A 27,483-nucleotide genomic window follows, 5' to 3' on the forward strand; every position below is an offset into this window, starting at 1 on the left:
AGTTGAGGTCCCCCAGGAGGATGTAGTCAGCGGAAGGGAGGGCATGCGGGCTGACGAAGTTGGCGATGTCCTCGCTGAATTGTGTGCGTGGTCTCGGGGGTCGGTAGATCAGGGTGCCTCTGAGGGTGGTCTTCGGGTCGGTGTGGATCTGGAAGTGTAGGTGTTTGGCGGTGGTCAGGGTGTCGTCGGTGTTGGTCGTGATGTGGATGGTGTCCCTGTGGATGATGGCGATGCCTCCTCCCATCTGGTTGGCGGTGTGGTCCCTCCGGGTGATCTTGTAGCCCTCTGGGATGGCGATGGCGATGTCGGGCGCTAAGGAGTCGTTCATCCAGGTTTCCGTGAGGAAGGCAACGCCAGGAGCTGTGGTGTCGAGGAGGTTCCAGAGTTCGATGGCGTGTCTGTGGACGGAGCGGGTGTTACTGGAGTCTTCCCCCAACAGGTGTTGTGTTAATGGGGGGAGGGTGAAAGGAGTCAATGGTTGGTGACAGAGAGCACCTTGCCAGATCCTCCTTTGACCCTACCTCTGGTGTTATTGTTCCTATAGGCACCTATTGCCCTGTGGTGTGTACAGTTGGTAAGCCTGCTGCTGCTGTCTCTTATAGGAAGAGGTAGGCTTGGGAGTGGTGGTTTTAGAACCAGCCCTGTATTGGTGTCTCAGAAAGGAGCCTGAAGGTATGTACGTTCGGAGGGCACCCATAGCCTTCGCCGTGTCAGTGTGTTTTTCACATTTTCTGTAGCAGTTGAAAAACCAGGGGCACAAAAAGATGTTCCCTATCAAATAGCAGGATGAGAAAATGCTGCTGAACTTAAGACTTAAAACCCTCTGCTCCTAACTCTTCCATCATCTGGCATATGTTTTATGAAATCACTCATCACATCCCAGTGTGCTCTGTCATTCTTGTCCGTTAGAGTTGGCGATTCTCCAATGGGTGGTAGTTCTAACAATAACCCTTAAGAGTTAGCACTCTTGTGCACTCTATGAACCACAAGAGAATCTAGGGTGACCTGATTCTGATGAATAAAGTGTTGTTAGGGAAGGGTTTATATTGTTTATGTACCCTTGGTGTGACCACCCTGGCCTTGACTGGCTTCTTGAATGTATCAGTGTGCGACTTGAGCATCCCCTTACGCGTGGCCAGAAATTGCACTGTCAGCTGAATCCCCACGGGAATCTACTTCATGTTTGTCCCACGGTACTCAGGGAACACTGTGTCAAATGGAGTGTCATCTGGGTCACCTGGGTGAAAGGGCCGCCCTGTTTATATGAGGAGTGAGGGCAACCCCCCTGTGAATATGGCTGTGGTGTGGTGAAATAATCGGTGGTGGAAGAGAAGATGGAGAGGGGGCCCAAACGGAAGGGGGCTGGTGGCCATGTCCTTGCGCTTCTTGCATTTGGTCACCAGGAGAGGTGCCAAGGCAAGTTCCTCCTCAACAGTAGGCTTTCACTTACAAAGCAAAGTCTGTACCAGCATTGGAGAGAGTCTGGTGGAAATATCTCCAGTGTGAGGGCAAATAAAATTACTTTTCTGTCTCGCATCAAGTTGCTCCTGAAACAATTGGGAGAATAGGCTGTTCTGAATCGTTGGAGCTGTGCACTGAGGACGCCTTTGGTGTTGGTGGATGTTTGTTGATGCGGGTCTCTGGTCTGAAGGTGACTTTGAAGCTGATGGCTTGGGCAGTAAGGGTGTTTTCAGATTCAAAGGTGCTCTCGTGCCAATGAGATTTTCAGTGCCGAAATCAGCTTTGAACTGGAGGTTGGCTTCAGTGCTGATGTTGATAGGATCTTCAGCCTCTGAAGTGCTTTGGACAGCGCACGTAGATGGGGATCAGTGCCAGCTCAGATGCTTTCGGTCAATGCCTAACAGTGCCAGAAGGCAGTCTTTGTCGAAGGGCTGGATATCCGATCCCCTCGAGGATGTGCTGATGGTGGCCTGATGTGTGGTTCAACATAATCCATACTCTCACTCCACTTCAATGTCTTCATTTGGGGTTTCAAAGACATGCATTCACTGGGAGTCTGGAGCCTTCAGGGTCAGAGTCATAGCCTCTAGGTTAGGTGATTGTTGGTAGTGCGGTGCCTTTTCGCCTTCCTCGACGTCGGGTGTGGGCTGTTACTCAAAGATGTCACGGTGTTATAGGAAGCCTTCCTCTGCATCTTGTGATGTGCCCACCATCTGTCCCGTTGATATCAAAGTCTCTTCGAACGGAAGGTCAGACCCAAGTCGACCAACTGCTTTGCATGCAATGTCATCGATGTCATCATAGTTGGCAAACAAACAAAGGTTACACACCTGGTGGTGGTCGGACCAAGGGAACTTCACATGACACCGAGGAATGTTCTGAAAGGGTGTCCATTCCATCACCCTGGGTACATTCTCTGCTTATAAACACATGGTACGTCATTGAGGACAAGGGGCACGAGGCTCCATGGTTTCACAGAATTGATTGTTCTCCAGAAGGTAGGCAACAACTGTTGTTTTCCAAATATCAGATTTGAGGAGTAATACAGCTGGGCCTGAACAGAAGTGAAGCAAAGCGTCAAAATCGTAGCCCAAGCCGTACATGTTTGAACCTGATCGGTGTCCTTGCATATTGACAGATGTGGGAGGAGTCACTATATACCTTGTGACTCAAAAGACTTCTTTGAAGAAAAACAACTTGCAAGTACCCGAGCCCAGCACTAGATGGCAGTAGAATAACGAGTGTGTGTATCTGCAGCAACACATGCTACACCCATGATTTTCTAGAATGCAGCTTGAGAGGGTTGACAAGCATTGCTATATTTTCAACTTGGCACAATCTATTTTTCCGACATGAAGTGGCACTTGCATCTCCTGCCCCTTAAAGACAATCGTCCCATCTAGACCATATGAGGTCTGGAAAGATTTCACACACTACTTGGCGGCTCGGCAAGGCTTTGCAAAAGATATATTAACAATATTGATTTAAAATGTGCCTTTGCAATCCATGTGTAACTTATCAACCCTAGCAGTGGTGGAGGGCATGTTCTTATGCAGGTGACTCTATTGGTACATGTGTAATCACTTTAAAGTATGAGATCCGTCTGTTTCCAACATGGATCCTGATGTTGACCTGCCTGCTGTTCAAGTCAAGGACCAAGAATTCCACCCATCTTGAAGCAATCCACTCCAGCGCGTGCAACAGTCCTGACATCGGTTTCTCACCTCTTAAGTATTCTGAAGATCCTAAAAGATTGAAGGAGTTTTTGGATGGTGTGGTGGTTTATTTTGCCTTTAAAGGGTTAGGTTTAGGTTCAGGTGACAAGTTAGCGGCTATTGTTACGGTCGCGTTGTGGTTTGGTGTTGGTATTGGAGATAGAACTGTTAGGGTTGGAGATTGGGATTGGATTGTTATAGTTTTACGGTTCGTGTTATGCCTGTTTTATGTGGGTGGGCGAATGTTACTAATTGAATGTTTTCTTTAGGCTGAGGGAGGCAAAGCAGAGTCCTTTGAGAACCACTCAGCCCTGGAGATTGCAGAGCAGCTGACATTACTGGACCATCTCATCTTCAAGAAGATTCCATATGAGTAAGTAATGTCCTTTCTGACCGATCTTTGTCTCTCCTTCTGATATTCTTTCTGTGGACCTGTGAAGCTTTCTCTGGCTCCTGATATGCACTCATTACATCTGTCACCCTCCCCACAGCCCCTTGTAGATCCACCTAAAAGTGTTCCCTTAATTACCTCGACTTGACATCATCTCTACAGCCACTCTGATACCTCTCAACATTCCCTTGCCACCCCTTTTACTCTCTTCTAATCCTTTGGAGAAACCGTTATCTATACTTTGATCATTTCACAGCAACTACTCTTTGTCTCTTCACCTTCCTCTTAATGTTTCTATTCTGCCTAGCATTTATTATGTCCTCGTTCCTTCTATATATCAATCCACATCACTCACTGCTCTTCCACTACTGTGAGTCACACAAACCTCGATCACTTTAGTGCACCCACTGCCATACCACCAACAGAAACAACACACAGCATTACAAATTTGCCTCAGTCATGACCTGTAGCACCAGTAGCTTACCCCGAGGCTCATCCACAAGCCTGTTACTGCACATTATTTGTGGCCTGCACTAGACCTGATGGTTTTAGTACTGAGAAGAATATGTAGCTATGCCAATATATTTGCTCATGTCAGGGTAGTCCTTAGGCAGGGGTGAGCAGTACCTAGGCTTGGGTGTTAGATTCAGATGGAACACATGGAGCTGGCACTATTAACTGCTTTTAACACATTTTTTTATTTTAGGCTGTCAGTGCCTGTTCATTCTCTCCATGCTCTCAATAAATGTTGTGCCTTTCCTTTAGTCTCCCTCCATTTCCCTTGAGAATGGGGACATGTGTGTTCACATGCTGGTCACAGCTGTGAGTTAATCTGACAACACCTGAACTTTAAACAGAAAAAAGGGTCCACACTGAGAGCATCAGCACGGAGGAAGCGGAGGAGGAAGATAAGAAGTGTCTTGTATTAACGCCCCCAGAAGGGTGAGGGGGGAGAGGATCAGGAGGGATGCTAAATTTGGCTTAGCCCAGGACACTACTTGAGCAAATGTTTGTCCTACACTTGTCAGTACAACAATCACCATTCCCATCTTAGTCACTCTTCATTTTCCACACACAATCCTATGCAACACAATACTCTTTCTTTCCTTTTTTCTGCCTACATTCAGCTTAGCTAGCTTTTGAGAATGCCACTTTCCCAAATTGTACTGTACCATCAACTAAGCAATACATTGACCTTTAATATTGTGAAGTGCCTCAAATATAGGCACTTTGCTGCTCTGCACCATCATTGACAATATATGTGCTTCTATGTATTCCTTTTTCAGTGCTGCTGCATTACCACTTGACATGATTGACTCTAACACATTGCTAAGAAACCATCAGAGACACCTACCTGTTTGAAAATCTCTTCACTCCCGACTTTGGGTGTCAGCTTCTAATCATTGCATCTTAGCCTGTGCAGTTAAAGTGTGATGTGGATCCATGTCTCCCACCTACATGTGTTTGCAGCAGCAAATTCTTCTCCATTCAGATCTACTGTTGTATTGCACATGTGCCCCTGTCTACATATATTTCAATGGTACTGTGTGCTTCAATCCCTCAGGGAATTCTTTGGACAAGGGTGGATGAAAACAGAGAAGAGTGAGCGGACTCCGTATATCCTGAACACAACCAAGCACTTCAACGATGTGAGTATCCATAGCAAGGAACAGGCATTAGACGGTCTTATGGAAGGAAGACTTACCATCGAGGGTGCAGTAAGGGGATGATCTGGCAGAAGAGTTGCAATGCAAAGGAAGAGCTAGGTGAACAGACAGTTGTGTCTTTAGGTGTGTTTCTTGAAACATAATGAATGTCCATTGAGTTCCCATATTTGGTTGTAATGTGATTGATTACTCACAGCCCTGGGCTGGATGGGAAGACTTTGGAGTGTGACATCTGGTCAGACATTGTGGGGAATTGTCACAGAGCCTGATTGCCTTTGCATGCACCCTACCACTCAACCTCAAGAGTATCCTCAGCTTTACCACCAAACTATAGAGAGTTCCCTCAGCCCCTGTTAAACTAACAGACATTTTCTCAGCCACCCAATGTATCATGTGTAGTATTTTCAGCGTAGCCGCTCAGGAAACAATTTCAGGGCAAAGGGGCAGCAGTGGCTACCAATGGAGAAACAAAATGAGCTGGACCTTTGGTTGCAGAGAGAGCAAAGTGAATGCCATCTGGGGTTCTGCCTGAGTCAAGATTGAAATGCTAGTAACCCATAAGCAAATGTTACATCCAAACAGATGAGACAGTAAAAATAAAATACATGGGATAGTGGTACTGAGGACAGTGGATGAGAAAGCCGCTGTAATGAATAATATATCTACTGCAGCAATGTGAACAGGACATGCAAGGAGGGCCAATTGACCAGCATTAATTATACAGGCCAACAAATACCCTAAATAAGCAATATAACAAAACAAAAAACTATAAGATAAAAGTAAATGTTTTTGTGATGGGGAGGTTGGTTCTCAGTTGGTTTCTATGAATGTGATACTCAAACAGGATCTACACCTTAGTAACCAAGAGAATAGTAGCTACAGTGTAATCTGTACCTGGTAGTCACCAAAGCTTGATACACTACATGGTGTGCACAAACCCATACTGCCATTAGGCAAGAAACCCAGAGTGGTTTACCACTGTCAGCTGTGGGAGGTTTTCAGAATGCTGCATGGCATACCGGAAGTCAAATTTGGGCTTATTCTTTGAAGTGGAATGAACTCCATACATTTCCAAAGAGAGAATTAATTAAGCCTTATAAAAAAAAGCCCGTCCCAAGATGGTGCTTTGCACTTTTGAAGTTCTTGGAATATTCATATCTAGGATGTTGTAGAGTTTCTTACTATGATAACAGTCACTCTTTCAAGCATATTTGAGGCAACATTTCAAAAAGTGTGATGCATTGTTACGCATTTCCTTCCTTGATTTAGACGACACCCTCAGTGCCCATTACCCATTGTCTAATCGGTTGGACCATCCTATTCATTGATTAGTCCTTCACTCTGCTTGTTTTGCTTGGATAGTTTCTGCTTTCTCATGTTCTGGAGGAGTTTGGTCCCTTGCTGTTTTCACCAACGCCATCTTGATCTTTATTCAAGATTTATTAAAGTTGCCAAATGAGGATTTTTCTCCACTTAGTGGGTTTTCCTCCAAACTGTGACTGTTATGGAGAAACATGTCACCTCTCAAGAGTATTATTCTCTGCAGAATGGCAATCCTTGCTACTGGGAGGAATCCCCCTTCCCTAAGATGATCAAGAAGGCATTCAGCAGACCATCTCTTAATCCATTCCTTGACAGTCATAAATATTTACACTCAATTAACATTGGACAGACATATAGACATATACTACCTGTAATCTACCCATCTCTATGTGATCTGCGCATACAGACAGTGCTCAGCTCACTTCAGCTGCTCAACTGTTCAGATTTTCTACTAGATGCCATGAGTGAAGGAATCCTCTGAAGCGCTGCTCATAGTACCTTTATCTTTAGATATGCTACAACTTTTTTTCCTTCTTGAAATTTTGTGAACATCATGTGCAGAGAGGATACTGCAGCCCTTTTTGCTTATGGGAGCCTTGACCTACAGAAACGTTATTTAGCCCATGTGGGTCTTCAAATAAATCTCTCTTCAAAGTCCGCAGCTCCATTAAAGATGTTTTGCGACTGAGAAAGATGCCTGACCTTGGCATTTCTCAAGTGTGAATTTAATTATTCCTCCCCTTATGCACCTAGGGACCAGAAATTACAGATAGTGTATTCAAAATTCAATCCCTTTCAGAGACTGTCAGAGTAGCCAAAAGACTCTCTAAGCCTGTTTAAAGGCTCAGACGCCTGGTCAGCCAGCTTCATCTGTGACTTTGACAGTGGCACCTTTGTCTTATTCTGCTTAGAAATTAAGATAACCAATGTTGAACCAACAAGCTAGCACACTGACAAGTTTTCCACAAAAATGTCAGTGCCTCCTACATTGTGTTCTGCTTCATTATCTATGAAAACCATTCTCAAACCATCAACTCCTCTGCTATTGGTTGTCATCTCTCGAGCCTTCAAACTCTTCATCATTGACTGCCAAAGCATCTGTTGTTCAAACATCTGTCCCTGCAGCTGTCAGTTTCACCACCTTCTTCTGGCCCCATTTTGTTGGGTCTTCCGTAGCTGACAGTAGCCTTGTTGGTTGAAATGTTATTGTTACCTATCTTGTCAACTGTCTCCTTGACTGCTCCTTTGCCAACTACCACACCATCAATTGCTGTGCCATTGGTAAATCCACTGTTGGTTGCCAACTCATCATCTGTCTCATTGCTAGTTGCTTGATCATGAGTTCTCTGACAAATGGTTGCGATATCATCAGCTAGGCAGTCGTCAATTGTGCCTTCATCATTTCCTGATGATGCATTGTCACCACTATGCTGGCTTAACTATCAATACATAAACTTCTGGTATCGCCAATTAGCATTATCATAGAGGATAGGATAGGATAGGATAGCGATTGTAGAGCACACTAATACACGTGGGTGTCTTTGCTCTATAGCATAGCCAAGGGATCAGCATAAGCGAGGCGGCCAAGAGTGGGGTACAAAGGTGTGAAGAGCCTTGTTTTCAGGTGTTTTTTTAATGGCCACATAAAAGTCTGCATCGGAGATATAGGTAGGTAGGTAATTTGGCAGCAGCTACTGAAAAAGAGCAACCACTCCACTTCAACGGGTCCAGGACATTCAGGCTATAATACTGAGGTTTCAACCTTTGACCTGGGTCAGTGAGAGGGGTTCTGAGACTTCTAGGCCTCTTTGCCCCCTGTTTGTGACACATGAGGGATCTGCAGTGGAATCTGAACTCTCAGTGGGCTCAGCATCAAGGAAATATGTTGGATTCCATGCAGGTGTCGGAGGAGACTGCAAAAGATCTGCAGTGGTATTTACTTGACCACAATCGGACCAGCAGCAAACCCCTCTCCCTCCCAGACACAAAAGGGCAGCTAGGGTATAGTTACCAGAACAGACAGTCAAAGGGAAATCCAAATATTTTGGAGTAAATGCCTCACCCACTTAATAGTGGCATGCTTCATCATCGATGCCTATCCACACACTGGTGGACACTACTACCAGGGCAAACTCAAACATAGGAAGATGGGATATGTGGCAGGGATCCAAGTTGTAGGAGATAAAAATGTATTAGAGCATCCTACTCAGAGTTAACAATCGAGTTAGATGCATCGTTAATGGGCTGGGGAGGTCCTTCGAAAGCGATGAAGCAGGAAATCTTCCAGATATGGTTAAAATCCTGACTGGATCGATTTGCCACCGCAGAGAATGCACAGTGTCACAACGTTTCTGCATTTGAGTTCCAAGGCACTCTTCTTTAGGCCTCTGCATGGGGCATGGGACTCCTGTACACCTTTCCACCCCTGCCTTTATAGCCTAGGTTCCGGTAAAAGATCAAGATAGACTGAGGCAAAGCCATCTGTGGCTCCAGACTGGGCGAGTAGAGTGTGGTACCCAGAACTCCTGGCCATAAGCATCTGTCCTTAAACCCAGCTCATTGGAAGGATCTCCTATCACTGCAGCATGTCCTGCACAACCTACACCTCCATGAGTTTAGTCTGAGTGTCTACAGTTGATCACATTCAGTCTCTCAACAAAAGAACTTGGTATTGTTCTGGCAGCTAGGCATCCTTTCTACAAAGACTGTTTATGCAGAACGCTTGAAGAAGTTTGTCATTTAATGTTTTTCTCATCACATTTAACCCCTACAGGTTTCCTTTGTTCTATATATTGTTGTTTTGTTTATCATTGGCCTTCCTGTGGCCACAGTTAAAGGTTATTTATCAGCCCGTGTGGCCTTTTTACGTTTACAGGATCAACCACCCCTCTTCAGATCAACTGTTGTGATGTGTTTTTTAAAGGGGCTGACCTATATATTCCCACCAACTCCGTTTGCAGTACCTCAGGGGAATCTAAATCTTACCTTGATCTAACTGATGGTTTTGCCCTTTAAATGTATGCACAGTTGACCTTTATGCTTACTTACGCTTAAAATTTTGCAACTCATTGCTGAATTATTCCAGGCGATTGAGAAAACTCTAGGCCTTGTCTTCTGTTCCACCATTTGTCTCCTTTATTCCAGACAGAGTATTCCTTCGAACAAAGGCAGTATTCCTGCCCAAGGTAGTCAATACCTTTCATAAAAGGCAATCCATTACCTTTTCAGCATTTTTTGCACGTCTCATCCTTCAAAGGAGGAGGAACTTGTTAATGTCTTCTTCTTAAGAGGGCCATTTGTTTTTAGACTTAGAGGACCATTGAATTTCAACAGGATAACCAACTATTTGTCTGATTTTCTGAAACAAAGAAGGATAAGGCAGTAAAACAAAAGTCTACTACAAAGAAAGGATGGTTGGGTGACAGTTGCGCACAGTTGTGAACCTGTTAAACCAATCCAAGTATCTGTAGCTCAAAGAATAAGGCAACGGCCATCCACCGTTAACCAGATGGTATGAAAAACCATACCATTTAAACCAACCAAACAGTATATCCTGAGCTCATTTCACCATCAGTCAAAGTCCTTAACAAATCAAACACAAAAAGGATCTTCTTATTCTTCTTTTATTTCACAACACTTCTCCAAAGAAAATGTTCTAGCCGCCAACACGTGTTTCGTCTTTGTGTGGTGTAAGCCACAGACTTCCTCAGGGCTAAAAATTATAATACATAGGAGCCATATTACAACTTAATGAACATGAGAATGTTATGTATCAGAGCTATAACACTTCATACATCATTTACAGTGTACAAGTGACGCAGATGTGAAAGGCTAGGCAAAGTGCTCTTGAAATCAAATGATTAACATGAGGGAAGACACTGTCAATACTCAGTGCGTCTCACCCTTCTTCCAATGTACTTAGTCATATATATATATACGAGAAAAACAAATCACCACACCGAAACATCATTGTGTGTGAGAGGTGACAATTAAGAAAAAAGGAAAAGGAAAAGTATGTATTAATGTGATCAGTAAAAGTTCTCCATAAGGAACCACAGGGCAAGCAAAAGAAGAAATAATATAGAAAAGTAAGTATAAACGAGGTCTCAAGCATTTATCTAAAATAGAGACTAATTGTAGCTAGAAGCCAACACTATAGACTCACCTAATAAAATAGGAACTTTTTGATTGACCAGCAACCTTCAAAAAGTAGCAATTAAATAGATTGCACATTTCCAAGAGTCTAAAAAGCAAGAACACAGTCCGACTATTAATGTCTATTCTACGTATTCCCATCAGATTTATATTGATTAATTAATGATGACTCACTTGTCAATATCTTATGTCGAGAGAGCAGTTGTGTAGCCTCTCCAAAAGTTGTCTTTCTATTTATTGAAGTTCATCTGTAACCCTAAAATGAATAAAATTTATTGTGTCTATTATATATGCTTTATTTAACCCCAACAATCTTAATGCAAGTTCTTAAGTTACCCGACAACATTTCTGACCTAAATTTCCATAAAACCATAAGAGTATATATATGTATAATCACATGGTCTCCCATCCTTATTTCTATCTGGCAACCTGTGACATTTTAATAAGTGTTGACCCCTAATATCTAATCTTTGTAAGTATTATTATCAGAAAGAGGTTAAATAGGACATTTATTTAAAATGTCATATCTGTGGTTTAACCTCTAATTCAGTCGAGACCCAATCATGGGAAACTAGTAGTCTCTCAAATGTCATTCAAATCGATAGTATTTGTTCTGATAACCTTAAAATTGACAATATGAACAATACCCCTAAAATAGGGTATAGATGTGACAGAATAAAACAGAAAGGAGAGATGAATCGTTGGCGCTAAGTTTACAGCGCGACGAAAGGAACAATACTGTTTTTAGCAAAGTCTTTTGAAAAAATACTTACAGTTTATCGTCAGCACTAAGGTAATGATATGGTGAGATAACAAAGATATTTTAATTCGAATCGATTATATCTCAAATTAAATGTTTCTAGACCCGACAGCTACAGCAATGCGCTCTGAAGTTAATAAGTAGCGAGAAACTTAGTATAAGACCAATGATCATCAAAACATAAAAACTGCTACGATATTAGTAACTACACTGGCCGGACTTACCAGTATAAACCATCATGGCACGATACAGAGTTTAAAGGAGATGTGCTCAATGAAAAGCCATGTGGCACTCCATAGTTTAAGTCTTGAGATGTTGACCTAAAAGTTGAGCGAGTGATTGACTGACGTCTATTGGACAAAAAAGATGTTATCCAGCTCAGGGCCAGGGAATTGAGTCTATATTTGTATTCAACTTCTATGTAATCATTGACTACTCAGGGCGCCAAGCTTGACAATGGAGAATAAGTCAAGTATGTTAATCTATGAAAGCTACAGAACTGCAGTTACAGGTAAATCGTTTATTTCTTCCATCATGTTTTGGGAGATAACAAACAAAAGCCCACAGACAGTTAAGGCCATTCTGAAATTCTAACTCATCTAATTTACATAATTTCTTACCCCTTCATCCAGATGAGCAACCTGATCGCCTCGGAGATCCTGCACAGTGAGGATGCCACAGTCCGTGGCAGTGCCATTGATAAGTGGGTGGCTGTTGCTGACATCTGCCGGTGTTTACACAACTACAATGCTGTGCTGGAGATTACGTCGTCATTAAACCGAAGCGCCATCTTCAGGCTCAAGAAAACGTGGCTGAAAGTGTCTAAGCAGGTAAGAGACATCTTGTAGGGGATTCTAACAGACTGAACTGTATCAACTTAGAGTGGCCTATACAGTCAATGGGTATATTCCGGCATGGGCTCTTTCAGAGGAAATTTCAGAGTTTATGGTACTCTGTACATGTGATGGCATCTGAAAAGGAGCACTTCAACCCTTTGGATAACTCATACAAGTGGTGCACAGTAAGCAAGTATCTTGGGTCCCCCGTACAGCCACCAGGCTGTAACTGTACATTATGACTACCTGAACACCCACAGTCTGGTCTCCTTTCCTTTCTCATAATTATCAAGGGCCAATGCACCTACAGGGCTTGATAAGTTATGTTGAAGATAAACATCATAGCCCCATTGGGATGCACAGTACAGGAGAAATCACTTATGTAATGACCATATGCAAAAAGAGGTCCCTGCAATTTGATATTTGATATTTATTAGCTTGTAAAGCGCACTAATCACCACGTCAGGGGTATCTCTGTGCTGTAACTGCTGTCATCAACCAAGAAGATTAAGAACAAAGAGGTTTTTAGTAATTTTTTTAATTTCAGCTAGTCGGGCATTGGCGAAAGTGAATAGGTTGTTAGTTCTAGTATTGGGGGGCAAGATTGGGAGTAGGCTCTGCCGCCCAAACGAGCTTTCTTTAACCACGGAGTGCTAAGAGGTGATTTTGACCCTCACCGAAGGGACCTGGAGGGCAAGTACCTAGAGTGTTCATCTGAAAGCTAGCGAGGACCCATGTCATGTAGAGATGTGTGAACCATACAGCAGATTTTGAATTTAATCTGTTTTCGCACAGGAAGTCAATGCAGCTGTTGTAAAAGGGTTATGAAGGCCGTTATGGGAGGGGCATTGGCAACTAGGCGGGCCGCCGTGTTCTGGACTACCTACAGTTTATTTAAGGAAGCTTCATTGGCTGAAATCATTAGGGCTTTGCAGTAGTCCAGGCGGCTTAGCACTAATGCCTGAATCAGAACTTTCCATGTAGAAGAGGGTAAAAGGGGGAAGGCTCCTCTTGTAGACTAAGAGTGTGAAAACATGACCCTGCAATGGAGGTAACATGCTCTCCCAATGTTAGTTTATCCAGTATTATGGGTATCTTTCATAGATTCACATGCCTGAATCATTCCCCGTCGTCGGGGTGGGAGTCCCCGGTATATAAAGAAAGTAATGTCATAAAGACATATACATAACAATAGGCCAGAGACCTCTCATTAGTAACATATCCATGTCCTTTTGTAAAAAGGACTAAACTTTGGCCAAGAGCCAATCAGATCTCACCACCCTCTAGAACCTTCCTGGAAGGAGCCCTAGTCCCTCAGATTTTCTACCGCACGTCGTGCTAAGGGAGTCTCCTCTGAGCTCTGCTCAGTTTTCTTTAAATTCTTGTATTTATCTCCACAATTTTACTCAGAACTTCATTCCTGTGAGGAATCGTCTGATTTTGTCATGACTGATTCTCCAAAGAAAGGACTTTTCAGACCTTGTGCCTCTTGTAGCAAAAAGAGGCTTCATGTGGATGACAGGCATGAGGACTGCCTGTACTGTTTATATCCTGACCATTCAGCTAAAGACTGTAAAATCTGCCGTACTTTTTCGGCCAAAACTCTCAAGGATAGAGAGGGCCGACTGCTGATATGGCTCCAGAGACTTAAGGAAAAAGATCTACCAGTCTCTTCAGGTGAGAGTGAGTGTTCCATGGGGAGTGTACACTCTACTCCTAAAAGGCCTAGCACTTCATCTCCAGGACCATCTGTACAGCCCCCTCAAAAGAAGACGTCCAAGTCTTCAGAGGATCGTTCTAAGGCCACTGCTGTAAAGGTTTCTCTACAGGATCCTATCTTCAAGAAACCTTTGGTGACATCTTCAGCCCTGCCGGTAACAATGTCGACAGCCACGATCTCCACTACGGTGGCGTCCTCTATGTTATCGACGTCGACGACTACAACATCCTTGTCGTCGACGGGTAGGTCTGTTCCATCTATTATTAGTTTAAAAAAGACCTCTTCAGCGTCACCGTCGACGAGCACCTCATCGTCAACGAAGCCTAAACCGTCATCATCCACAAAATCATCGACGCCGACGAAACCGTCTTCGACGGCAAGCTCATCGTTGATAAAGTCATCGTCGACTATGCCAGCGCCGACGAAGCCGTCGACGGGCCCTTCGACGGCGAGCCTAGCGAAGACAACGTCGACACCAGCATCGACGAAGCCGTCGACGACAACACCAGCGTCGACGAAGCCGTCGACGACGAAGCCATCAACAACACCAGCGTCGATAAAGCAATCGACGACGAAGCCGTCGACGACACCAACGTCGACGAAGCCGATGACGACGAAGTCGAAACAAACATCGTCGACGATCCTATTGTCGACGACGTCGTCGATGAAGAAGACACCGTCGACGACTCACTCTCAGTCGACTATCGACGGTTCCCCGTCGACGACCAATCCGTCGACGAGTGAATCACCTCCATTGAAGTGTATGTATTCACACTTCAGGATGACTGCGCGTACACTCACGCCAGAATTAACATCGCCGAGCAGGACCTTTTCCCCCCGGCTAATATCCTGGATACTGAGGACTCAGATGAGGGCTCTATGTTTCAGCAAGCGACAAGCCCATCTGAACTGCAAGTCAAACTTCACGAAAGTTCAGACTATGAGGAACAGGAGCAGGAACAGGATGTAGAGTACCAGGAAGAGATCCATCCTCCACCGCTTCCACAACAGCCTATGGTGTGTCTTCCTGCTTCTATTGTGATAGACCTGCAGTTTCTCATTGCAGATTATAAGCAAAGATTCCCATCCACTGCTCCGCCTCAGCCAGTGGTGACACAAACACCTGCGACACTTACAGTGGTCACACCGCCTCCTAAATCTCGACCGGCTCCTTTGATTCTCCATTCGGAGCCGTTTCGCTCACGCCCTCTGCCGTCCTCTGATGAGGAGGAGGAAGAAGAAGAGGAAGAGCAGCAACGTGAGGAAGGGGAGCTTCAGGAGGACGAATATGATGAATACATCATTTCAGGTCCCGCATCTCCTGTACAGGCGCAAGCGGATTCTCCCCCGGAAGACATTGGGGGTTTCCACAACATCGTAGAGAGAGCGGCGTTATGCTTCAGCCTCAAAGTCACTGCAACACCACAAGATTGTTTTCTTTACGATTTTAAAGACCCATATCAAAAGGCAGTACGATCTATTCCCATCATTGATCACGTCTGGGACCAAGGGGAGAAGATAATGCAGACCCCGGCATCTCTGATGCCAGTGCTGCCCAGATTGGATAAAAAATACAAAGCGCCGGACACTGCCCCAGCTTGCCTTATCAGCCATCCGAAGCCTGATTCGGTAATAACCCAAGCGGCACAACGCAAGTCAAAAAATCCTTCAGCTGTTTTGACTTTGCCGCCAGATAAAGAGGGCTGGAAGCTTGACAATATAGGAAAAAAGTTTTCGGCCATGTCAGCTTTACAAGTGCGTGCAGCAAACTCTTTGGCTCTACTGGGGCGTTATAACCGCCAAATGTGGGCAGACGTAGCTCCGTACTTGGGTTCACTTCAAGAGGAGCAAAAAGAAGAAGTGAGGAAGATTCTCCTCAAAGGCGAGCGCTCCGCCTCGGAGATGATTGATGTGGCACTGGATATCGCGTCCACAGGTTTCCAACAGCTGGCAGGAGCTGCAGTCCTGAGACGCCAAGGTTGGCTTAAGGCGACGTCTTTTCGGCCTGAAGTTCAAGCCAAGGTGTTAGACATGCCTTATGACGGTAAACTTCTGTTTGGACAACACATCGATGACATGCTTCAAGGTATCAAAAAAGATACGGATACCGCAAGGGCTCTTGGTACTCTACAATATAAAAACCCTTCCTTTTGTGGCTCCAGAGGGAGAGGTCAGTCCTTCAGAGGCAACAGTCGAGGATACAAATTTTCTTACAGCTCAGGCCAACAATATAAAACCCAGTACCAACAGAGGCAACCGCAGAACCAGTCGTCCTACAACAAATCTTCCTTTCGCGGACGGGGGGGGGGGGAGAAGGACACAGGCAGAAGACAATGACCTTTCTCTGACGCAGGTCTCCAGTTTCTCTCCACCTTACAAAGTTGGCGGGAGAATTACATCCTTCCTTCAAAATTGGCAACAAATTACGACAGATCACTGGGTCCTTCAACTTGTCAAATTCAGACATTCTCTGGAGTTTGTGGAACATCCTCCACATACGCCTCCGATTCCAATGCAGCACAAAAATCTAACACAACTACAATTGGAAATCTCCCTCATGCTCAGAAAAGGAGCGATAGAAAAAGTTCCCCGATCTCAGATAAACAAAGGATTCTATTCCCGATTCTTTTTAATTCGGAAAAAGGTGAAAAAATGGAGACCTATACTGGACTTACGAAACCTCAACCAATACCTCAAAAAAATTTCGCATGGTTTCAATCCAGGAGGTGCTACAACTTCTCAATGCAAACGATTTTATGGTGTCTCTCGACCTACAAGACGCCTATTTTCATATTCCGATCCACAAGAACCACAAGAAATTTCTCAGGTTCAAGGTGGCGGGCAAGCACTACCAGTTTCGAGTGTTACCCTTCGGTCTAAAATCAGCCCCACGCATTTTCACCAAGTGTCTGTCTCCAGTAGCAGCATACCTTCGCCAACAACATCACCAGGTATTTCCGTACTTAGAAGACTGGCTAGTCAAGGCATCTACTCACGCAAGCGTTACCAAGTCCTCCGACGCCTGTCTGCAACTCTTCAGTGCTCTGGGACTCACACTCAATGAAGAAAAATCTGTCCTTCAACCGTCCCAGTGTATCACGTTCCTCGGAGCTGTCCTCGATACTGCTCAAAAGAAGGCCTTACCTTCAATAGAACAACAAGTGAAACTAAGGACCTTGGCCACCCGGATTCAGTCCAAAAAATCTGTCACCGTGCTCCTCTACAAGTCCTTGCTCGGGATGATGTCCTCGAACATCCTCTTGATCCCTCACTGCCGCCTTCATATGCGCCCACTTCAGGAGGCGCTATCTGCTCAGTGGACTCAATGCAGATAATCCTTCGACGACGACGTCCGGATCAATCCTGCCATAGTCCAGGCTCTGGATTGGTGGCGTCAATCTCAAAATCTACGACAAGGCCTATCCTTCATACTTCCAACCTCGCCACACGTAATAATGACGGATGCTTCCTTGGAAGGATGGGGAGCATTTCTTCAGGACCTCCAAATCAACGGGCAATGGTCCCTAGCAGAGAAACAACTACACATAAATCTCCTCGAATTGAGAGCGGTATACCTGGCACTAAAGGCGTTTCTACCCAGGATCAGGAATTCCCCAGTGCTTGTGAGGACAGACAACACCACCACAATGCACTATCTAAACAAACAGGGGGGAACACATTCTCTGTCGTTGTCTCAAGAATCTCAAGAAATTTGGACTTGGCTTGTACAACACAACATTTCCCTTCGGGCGGAATACGCCCCAGGGACGGACAATGTCCTGGAGGACTCTCTCAGCAGTCAACGTTCCATGTGCCACGAGGGGGAGCTAGATCATCATCTTCTCAGCTCGGTATTCGCCCAATGGGGCAAGCCACCTGTGGATTTGTTTGCGACTCGCCACAACGCAAAATGCCAACATTACGCAAGCTGGCATCCCCAACCAGGATCCCTGGGGAATGCATTTTCGATCAGTTGGTGCAACGTGTTTGCTTACGCATTTCCGCCATTTCCCCTGATTCCCAGGGTTCTTCGGAAACTGAAGGCGGAGCATTGCACCCTGATCCTAATTGCTCCAGCGTGGCCGCACCAACACTGGTTCACGGAACTTCACCTCCTATCACAGAAACCGCCAATCCAATTCAAACCTGGCCAGACTCTCCTGACAATGAACCAAGGTCAAGTCCAGCATCCGGATCCAGCATCTCTCAGTTTGTCGGCTTGGCTCCTGAGTTCAGAGAGTTTCAGAACCTAGACATTTCTCAAGAATGCAGGACCATTTTAGCCCGGGCTCGGGCAGAGAGTACAAACAAAACGTATTCTCTTAAATGGAAAAGGTTCTGTGTATGGAGTAAAGCAAATAAGATACATCCTTTTTCTTCCACTCCAGCACAAATCCTTCCTTACCTGCTCCATTTAGCGCATTCAGGACTGGCGCATGCCTCCATTAAAGTTCACCTGGCTGCGATTTCGAGCTTCAGGCGTTCATCGACTGGCTCTACTCTCTGGTCCGGGAGACTAGTTAAACAGTTTCTAAAAGGCCTTTTCAGGACATTTCCTCCGGTGAGAGCTTTACCACCCACCTGGCAATTGAACATCGTCCTTGCTCAACTCATGAAACATCCATTTGAGCCAATACACAAAGCAGACATCAAATACCTGTCCTGGAAAACCGCTCTCTTGCTGGCGCTCACATCTGCAAGGCGGGTTGGTGAGTTACAAGCTCTCTCCATCCAGGATCCTTTCTTGCAATTCAAGCAGGACAGAGTTATTCTACGAACCAATCCTAAATTCATCCCTAAGGTTCCATCTAATTTTCACTTGAATGAGCCTATAATTTTGCGGACTTTTTTCCCAAATCAAGTTTCTGCAGCGAGAGGTCTCTCCACTCTTTAGACCTCAAGCGTTGTCTATAATTCTACATTCATCGAACAGAACAGTTTCGGAAATCCAACCAACTGTTTGTTGCTTTCAGTAGGCCTAGAAAAGGCCTTCCTCTGACAAAACAGAGCATTTCCCGTTGTATCTCAGCAGCAATAACTTTCTGCCATCAACAGGCAAATCATCCTCTGCATTCAAGAGTGAGAGCTCATTCTACCAGAGCTGTCTCTACTTCAATGGCACTCTTTGCAGGCGTGCCCATTCTCGACATATGCAGAGCAGCGACGTGGAAGACACCACATACGTTCACCAAGCACTACTGCTTGGAATCTGAACTCATGAAAGGTGCAGCTGTGGGTCAAGCAGTACTTTGTCATCTATTTCACTAGAGGTGAGCCTTCTCTTTCATCCCACCTTCCTACTGCATTCTTGCACATTTCTTTATTTCATTGTTTGGAGGTACTTGTTCTGTTTCACAAATGGTATTCTTATATTGTGTGATTTTACATGTTGTACCTTACGAAATGTGCTGGATATTGCTTGTTACTCTGATTCAGGCATGTGAATCTATGAAAGATACCCATAATACTGGATAAGAAATGTGTTACTTACCTGTAACTGCAGTTATCCAGTATTGGTATCTTTCATAGATTCACATGCAACCCACCCACCTCCCCTGGAAGGGCTCACCTTAGTTCTTTCAGTAGGTACTATTTAGCACTGTGCTTACGAAAATCTGAGGGACTAGGGCTCCTTCCAGGAAGGTTCTAGAGGCTGGTGAGATCTGATTAGTCCTTTTTACAAAAGGACATGGATATGTTACTAATGAGAGGCCTCTGGCCTATTGTTATGTATATGTCTTTATGACATTACTTTCTTTATATACCGGGGACTCCCACCCCGACGACGGGGAATGATTCAGGCATGTGAATCTATGAAAGATACCAATACTGGATAACTGCAGTTACAGGTAAGTAACGCATTTCTTCTGGTCTATACGGACACCCACGTTTTTTGACCACCTTTTTTGGAGTAGGAGCTGGGCCCAATTCCTCAGGCCACCAGCTAGGGGTCGATTTTAACATTGCTTCCCCAAACAACATAATCTCCGATTTTCCCGCGTTAAGCTGACGATAGTTGTCACCCATCCAATCCGCAAAAGCTTTCATGCCCTCCGAAAAGGTGGCCTGAGTATTGCGATTATTTTTATCAAAGGAGAGGAGCAGCTTAGTGTCGTCAGCATAGGAGATTGGGGTGAAACCTAGATTCCTCAGTAATCCCGCCAAGGGGGTGACGCAAATGTTAAATAAAGTTGTGCTCAAACTGGAGCCCTAAGGAACTCCCTTGGTCACTCTAGTAGTCTTAGAATGGAAAGGTCCCAGATTGCAACCTTGTTGTCGATAGCTATTCTGAAATTTTCTGTTTGGTTTGGTCATTTACTAAACACTGCATTTAGCCAAGGCTGCCTTGGAGGACTGCAGTATGAATACAAGAGACCACTATTATCTTGGTGTTGTGCTGTAGTCCAACAAGGTACACATTTACCATGGTGCAGGGGAGTGAATTGTGAGACACATATGTCTTGTTTAATAGACAGTAGTAAGGCTGATTTATCATTTGTGTTTCGCTACTCACAGCCCTTAAAGCAGGTACAACGACCTGGAATCGACATAACATCACCTCAATACACAATGCAAGTACTTCACAACTGTAATGGCAAAAGGAAAATTGTATTAAAGCTGTTGTATATCACACAACAACAGTTGTAACAGGGTAGCAGGTCTCCCTGCCCTTCTGAAGGCAGTGTCTTCAGCCGGCAATTTGAGTCCGGTTAACCTTGGGCCAATTCCTCTTTCGGAATTTGTACTTTATACAATGAGCAGACAGTGCTGTGCTTCACCAAAAGTATATATAGTTGCATTTTGATGACCTGGCCTGATTTCACGTCATTATCATCATGACTGACAGATTTATGTGGATGCATCACTCCTCAATGAATGTAGTGAGGCACTACGCCCATTGATAGAGTGCGATTGACCATGTTGCATTCACAAAGATAGAAATGTTCTGCTCTGCAAGCGTTGCCTTGGTTATTCCATTGAGTGTCAAGAAATAGCCATAGGAGCTGAAAATATAGACCAATGTGGCAGGTATCTTCAACAGAATTCGCACACTTACAAATCAGGGTTAGACTGGAAAAGTTATTATCAGCATCATATTGCATTGAGTTAGACCAATCCTCCTGAGGAAGATTTGGAGGAGAGGGTGTTCCCTACAAAGGCAATTTTATTAAAATGTGACTGGAAACTCTGCACAATGTTTCAACTATAATGGCTAAAATGTCAAATAATGTATATGCAGTTCAGAGGAGAACCTAATGAGATATTCCGGTGATTCAAGGTCTTCCACATGGCCGAAGAGCAATATATTCGGAGCATGTGTTGGCCGTAGATACATATCCTTAGCATAGTCCTTAGTGGCGCCTGGTAGGGAATGGGGGTGGCGGGCAAGGGGGACAAGGGAGGGGATTTGAAAATATTTTTTTTCAAACGCACTTTCCTCCGCTTATCTGCTCTTCCTGACAACAGTCCGGAAGAAGCTGCAAGAAGCACCCGGGCACACAGGCTCCCCTGAGACAATAACAATGCTGCAATGCAGTGTTGTGATTGGTCTGAGTGCTGTGGATCAGCACTCAGATCGGGACAGGGAGCCTGTGCATATGGAATATGCAAAGTGTGCATGACTGTTTGGCCGTCAAAAAATGGCTGGAAAGCAGTAATGCAGACTCAGTGTGCATAATCCACTCCTCCTTCCTGAGCCACCAGCCCCGTACACCCTAACCCAGCCCTGCAGCAACCAGAAATAAAGTTATAATAGTGTTCAGTTAATATCATTTTGTTTTTCCCTCTTTCACTGCTCTGGGAGCAGTGGGGTGACGCACCTCCATCTTAGCGGATGAGCCGCCACTGATACTCCTGCAATCTAGTGTTGGGCTCGGATGTTTGCAATTTCTTTTTCTTCGAAGAAGTCTTTCGAGTCACGAGGTATAGTAAATCCTCTGATAGTGTGTTTTGCGCATGGTAATCGGCTCCTTTGTAAGACTGTTTTTCTCCATCATAGGGTTCCGACGTCTACTTAGGGAATAAGACGCCACGCTTGGTTAAGAGTGTCAGGGTTTAAACCTGATGCCCAGCAAGATCTCCTCAATATACATTTGATGGAGATGCCTCGTTGGCCCACAAGTGGGCAAAATGATGAAAAAAAATTAAAAAGACACTAAATCTGCCAAAGCCATGGGTGCCCTTCCAACATATCAGCACAGAGGGTCCGTTTAGAGGGGCAAGTACAGAGGGACATTCAAAGCTACCACCTCTACAGGCACAGGTGCCTTGCAAAGGCAACAAATCCCCCATAAATCACACTATACAAGAGGGTCATACTATAAAGCACACTAAAGAGGCAATACCAACAGGGTCGAGGTCGTGGATCCACTTCCAAGGGAACCACTTCCACCAAGCAATGGCTCTGTCTATCTTCTTCCAGCTGCACTTAAAACCAGTGGGGGGATAGTTACAGGGTTACCACGCAGATTGGATACTAATTAACCTCAGATCAGTAGGTTGTCTCAAAAATAAAAGACAGTTATTGTCTAGAACTCACATCTTCTCTGCCCAATATTACCTCATTCCCAAGAAAGATGGCACCTTAAGGCTGATCCAGCGTAAGCAACATAAATATTTCAAGATTAACTTTCAACTCACTACTTACTCATTTATCTCTCTAACGGTACTGGACCCTCTACAGCTAGACGGAATACAACATTATTCTCATCACAGAGGCAAATAGTCCTCTGATGGATCTTTCTCCGCCAATACTAACCACAATGTTAGTCACCCAATGAGGAGCATTACTTAATGACCAACTCATAAATTTGAAATAAGTTTCAAATACACTTATCTCAAGGCCATACCGTGAAAATAAAGTATCGCAATAGGAAGACCAAATCTCCTAAAGAAATCAAGTCTATCTAGAATACAAACTAGAAGCTCTGCTACTACGACACAGAATAGAAGAAGCAGAACTTGATATTCTGAAAAGGTTTACTAATTCTCCCTACAACGCATTTAGATCAAAAGAGTAATGCAATACACTTTCAAATAAAGAACACCATGACACAATATACTGTACAATAATAGACTCAAGCAATGTAGATATTTATTTATTGTATTAATGTTCCGAAATTGATACAGATAAGCAATTTCTTAAGCATCTCAGAATCAAAGCAAAGGCGTAAAAGAATACATTTTAAAGTCCTCTAAGGGTGTGTTCATGAGCATTGGCAAAAAGAAAATATGAAGCAAAAATCAATTAGTTCGGCAAAGAAGATTTTCAACTGCATGAATGCAGAAGCATCAGCAATGGCAGTAAAATTAGGGTGTTGCTATAAAAGGGTAGAATCCAAAGCGTGATGGATAGTGTCCCAAGGAAATAAAAAATTAGCATTGCATTGTGACCTGGGCGTCCTTGCATCGGGAGGAAAAGAAAAAGAATGGTGTTGCCCTTCCTTTGGGGTTTCTTCTTATATAGTCCATATGGCACCTTAATGGCGTGGTGTCACTCCACAAGTCACTCCATTGAATGATTAATTTACGTATGTAGTCACAAAATACATTTAGTTACTCCTGCTTTCTTTACCAAGCACTTCATGTGAACAACTTGACTTTCCGGGCATCACAGATTTGTCAGCGGTAGGAAATATACAATGTAACAGACTATGGCATCGGGTGAGAGTTGATTTTCCCACCAAGCCATCTCACATTGAACTTTGAAAGAATGTCCTTTGTATGTATAATGAAAAATGCACGGAACAAATAGAACAACATTTGCGAAAATGTCAATGAATTATCATGCGTGCAATGGTAAAATAGCAGCTCAAGAAGAACACGTTTAAAGTTCAAAATGCATACATCAGCGTTAAATTATTTAAATTTAACTGAAATCAAATATAACGCATCAAATTATCACTTTCACCAATATATTATTAAACAAAATTGATTATCGTTAGCAAGGCCTACTACCACAAATTTTCAACCTCCATACATATAAATTATTCTTAAAAACCATTTTACTAAAATCATTTCCACATTTTTATAATCATTAAGGTCTCAGCTATCACCTCTCTGAGTTTCAATTTCTTAACTACTTTTATCGCATAATTGTACCACATTCTATTTATAATGCATTTGCAATGAAAGATAAATAAGATTTTTAGGCCTCATCATTAGATTTATTAGTTTTCATCAGTGCGTGAATATTAAAACATAATTTCATGATTAATCTTGTTATGAAAATCTATCAATAATCCATTTTAACTATTTAGAAATGTATTTCCTCCTTTCCTAAATCTTTCAAGCACGAATTTACTGTGCAGTTACTTCATTTATATCTATAACTGTATCACTTTGTTTATTTTGAAGTGCACATTCAGGTTTTTGTGTCTAAATCGGTAAAATGTCATGTAAAATGTTTTAATATATTTCGCTTCATCAAGGCCGATACTAGACCTCAGGCCTCTGAACAAGTGTATCCTGTCGGAGCACTTCCATATGGATACGCTGCAAGAAGTCATACCGCTACTGCAGGCAGCAAGGGGACCTTATTACAGTCATAGATCTCAAAGACGAATATTTTCACATACCAATACATCCAGCTCATTGGCACTACTTCCTTTTTAGGGCTCGCTGGTACGAAGGATGCACCAGCAGGAGCCTTTTAGTTGCCTGACTCGGGGGAATGAGGGACAAGCGTGTGTTACTAGCTTTTACAGGGTTTGGGTGCGCGCTCCGTCGGCTCCGTCCACGCGTGCGCACACAGCCAGCCACCACACAGACTGAAACGCACGCGCGCTTCCCCCCACCAGTCATCGGCTCTTTCTACACACGCACGCATGCATACATACACGCACACAGACACACGCGCACACACAGGCACACACGCGCACCCCCCCCCCCCGCAGTCATCACACACGCATACACACACGCACGCATATACACAGACTCCAAGACACATACACACACGCACGCTCACACATATACAGAGCCCCCTGCCGCCCCACATGCCCCCCCCGCCCTCGCAGCTCAGCAAAGGCCCCCACTCACCGGTACTCGTCTCCAGGCTCGTTGCAGGCGGCGGCAGTCTCTTTCTTCTGTGCGTACGAGGCTCTCTCACCGGGATCCCGCCCGGGCTTCCGGTGTGTCTTGACGTCCCGCCCCCGGCCTGCCTGACTTCCGCCCGGAATTGTACACCTTGTTTTTCTCGCCGTCTGTCTCGCTGTGTCTCATCTTCCGGTCCTAGTACCGTCAAGTGGTCAGTATTTGGTGAAGCTAGTTTTAAACTGGTGACGTGTTTAATTATGTAACATGTCATTTTACACTTATAAACTGCTTTATTATAAATGATCGCTGTTGCGTCTGCAGTTTGGTACGGTGTTTGCGAGTTGATGGCTGTTTTTTTCCCCCATATATACGGCTGTGTGTGTTTATATAGATAAATATTCACAGATATATATGCGTTATAGTTTAAAATATGTATTCATGTGCATTTACATGCGTGTATACCAGTGATTCGTCATGAGGCAATGCTAGATATGAAACCGCTACACCCATTTAACATGTGTCTTGTTTTTGTTGTGAATCGCCTTTTTAAACACGTGATTTCATTGCCATGTTTTCCTGCATGTGTTTCAGATTAACTCATTTCTCAGCCTGCGTGTACCGTTTAATGTCACCTTTCTTATATCTACCCGTCCTCTGCACCAACTGTAACTTAATAATGAAAAATACGACTATTCCTGAATAAACCCTTTTTCTTTACCGACAAATATATTCGGGTCTCTAGCAGTGTATTTTGTCCTTGTTTACTTTGTAGCGCCTCGACGTTCACCGCGGCACAAAACAAGTTTTTTCCGTAAAACAGTAACGATCATGTTTAACCATAATTAACTCTTAACCGATCTTAGTGGAATGTTAAAATACCTGTGAAGGTGAGGCGAGGTACATTTAATAAAAACACTATTTATTAAACTACAAAGATATCACAAAACAACAACATGGGGAACAGGCAGGGTTTTGTAAATGCCCCCCTTTGATTCAAATGTGCCTTGACGGGAAATTACTGTTTTCAGCGCTACAGTCACAGTTCACAACAGCGATCTTTTACTCATCCTGTATTCAAACCTCAAGTCGGCATTTCCTGGTCTTTAGTACATGTTCGCTGGTCGGCAGCTGCCTCACTACATGTTCGTTGTTTTATTAATACATATAAAATGTTACACGCCACCGTCTCCCATCGAGCGTGCGTGAGTTTACAAACTACACGTGCAATGTCAACAACAGGGGTAGCTCACAGCCGAACAAATCTCAGATATAGTTAATAAAAAACGGAATCCTGGGAAAGTCCAACTTTGTGCAGGCAACAAACATCAACTGGTTCACTCTCGAGAGGGGGACAAATATTGGAACTTTAGGCCACACACACTGCGCACTCACACACTGCACACTCACACTGCTTCAGGCCACACACACTGCGCACTCACACACTGTGCCCTCACACTACTTTAGGTCACATACGCTGCACACTCACACACTGTGCCCTCACACTACTTTAGGCCACACACACTGCGCACTCACACACTGCGCACTCACAAACTGCGCACTCACACACTGTGCCCTCACACTACTTTAGGCCACACACGCTGCACACTCACACACTGTGCCCTCACCCTACTTTAGGCCACACACACTTCACACTCACACACTGCGCACTCACACACTGCGCACTCGCACACTGCGCACTCGCACACTGTGCCCTCACACTACTTTAGGACATACACACTGTACCCTCACACTACTTTAGGCCACACACACTGCACACTCACACAATGCGCACTTACACACTGCGCACTCACACTTCTTTAGGCCAGACACACTGAGCCCACATACTACTTTAGGCCACATACACTGCGCCCTCACACTACTTTACTCCACACACTCTGCACCCTCACACACTCTGCACCCTCACACACTCTGCACCCTCACTAACTCTGCACCCTCACACACTACACCCTCACACACTCTGCACCCTCACACACACTGCACCCTCACAAACTCATTGCCACATAATTATATGCTACATAATTACACTGCACTCAATGCAACATACACTCCAAACGATACCACTCAGTGCCACATAATTATATGCTACATAATTCCCACTGCGCTCAATGCAACATACACTCCAAACACCACTCAGTGCCACATAATGACACACCACATAATTACACTCTACTAAATGCAACACACACTCCACACAATACAACTCAGTGCCACATAATTATATGCGACATAATTACAATGCAACATACACTTCAAACAATACCACTCAGTGCCACATAATTACACTCCACACAATTACACTCTACTGAATACAACATACACTCCTCATAATACCACTAAGTGCCACATAATTATATGCTACCTAATTACATAGCGCTCAACGCAACATATGCTCCAAATACC

At 44.2% G+C, this 27,483-nt stretch overlaps 1 protein-coding gene across 1 annotated transcript in view; it reads left to right on the forward strand.

Moving 5' to 3' along the window:
- RASGRF1 (Ras protein specific guanine nucleotide releasing factor 1) overlaps positions 1–27,483 on the forward strand; it is a 656,364-nt gene that overhangs the window by 534,827 nt on the left and 94,054 nt on the right. Inside the window, exons 21-23 of the mRNA XM_086957896.1 lie at positions 3,446–3,549; positions 5,132–5,216; positions 12,105–12,302. Coding sequence (XP_086814022.1) covers positions 3,446–3,549; positions 5,132–5,216; positions 12,105–12,302 — 387 coding nt within the window. The remainder of the gene's footprint in view (positions 1–3,445; positions 3,550–5,131; positions 5,217–12,104; positions 12,303–27,483) is intronic.

The sequence above is a fragment of the Lissotriton vulgaris genome, chromosome 2_1 (genome assembly GCF_964263255.1).
Source record: "Lissotriton vulgaris chromosome 2_1, aLisVul1.2, whole genome shotgun sequence".
Lineage (NCBI taxonomy): Eukaryota > Metazoa > Chordata > Amphibia > Caudata > Salamandridae > Lissotriton > Lissotriton vulgaris.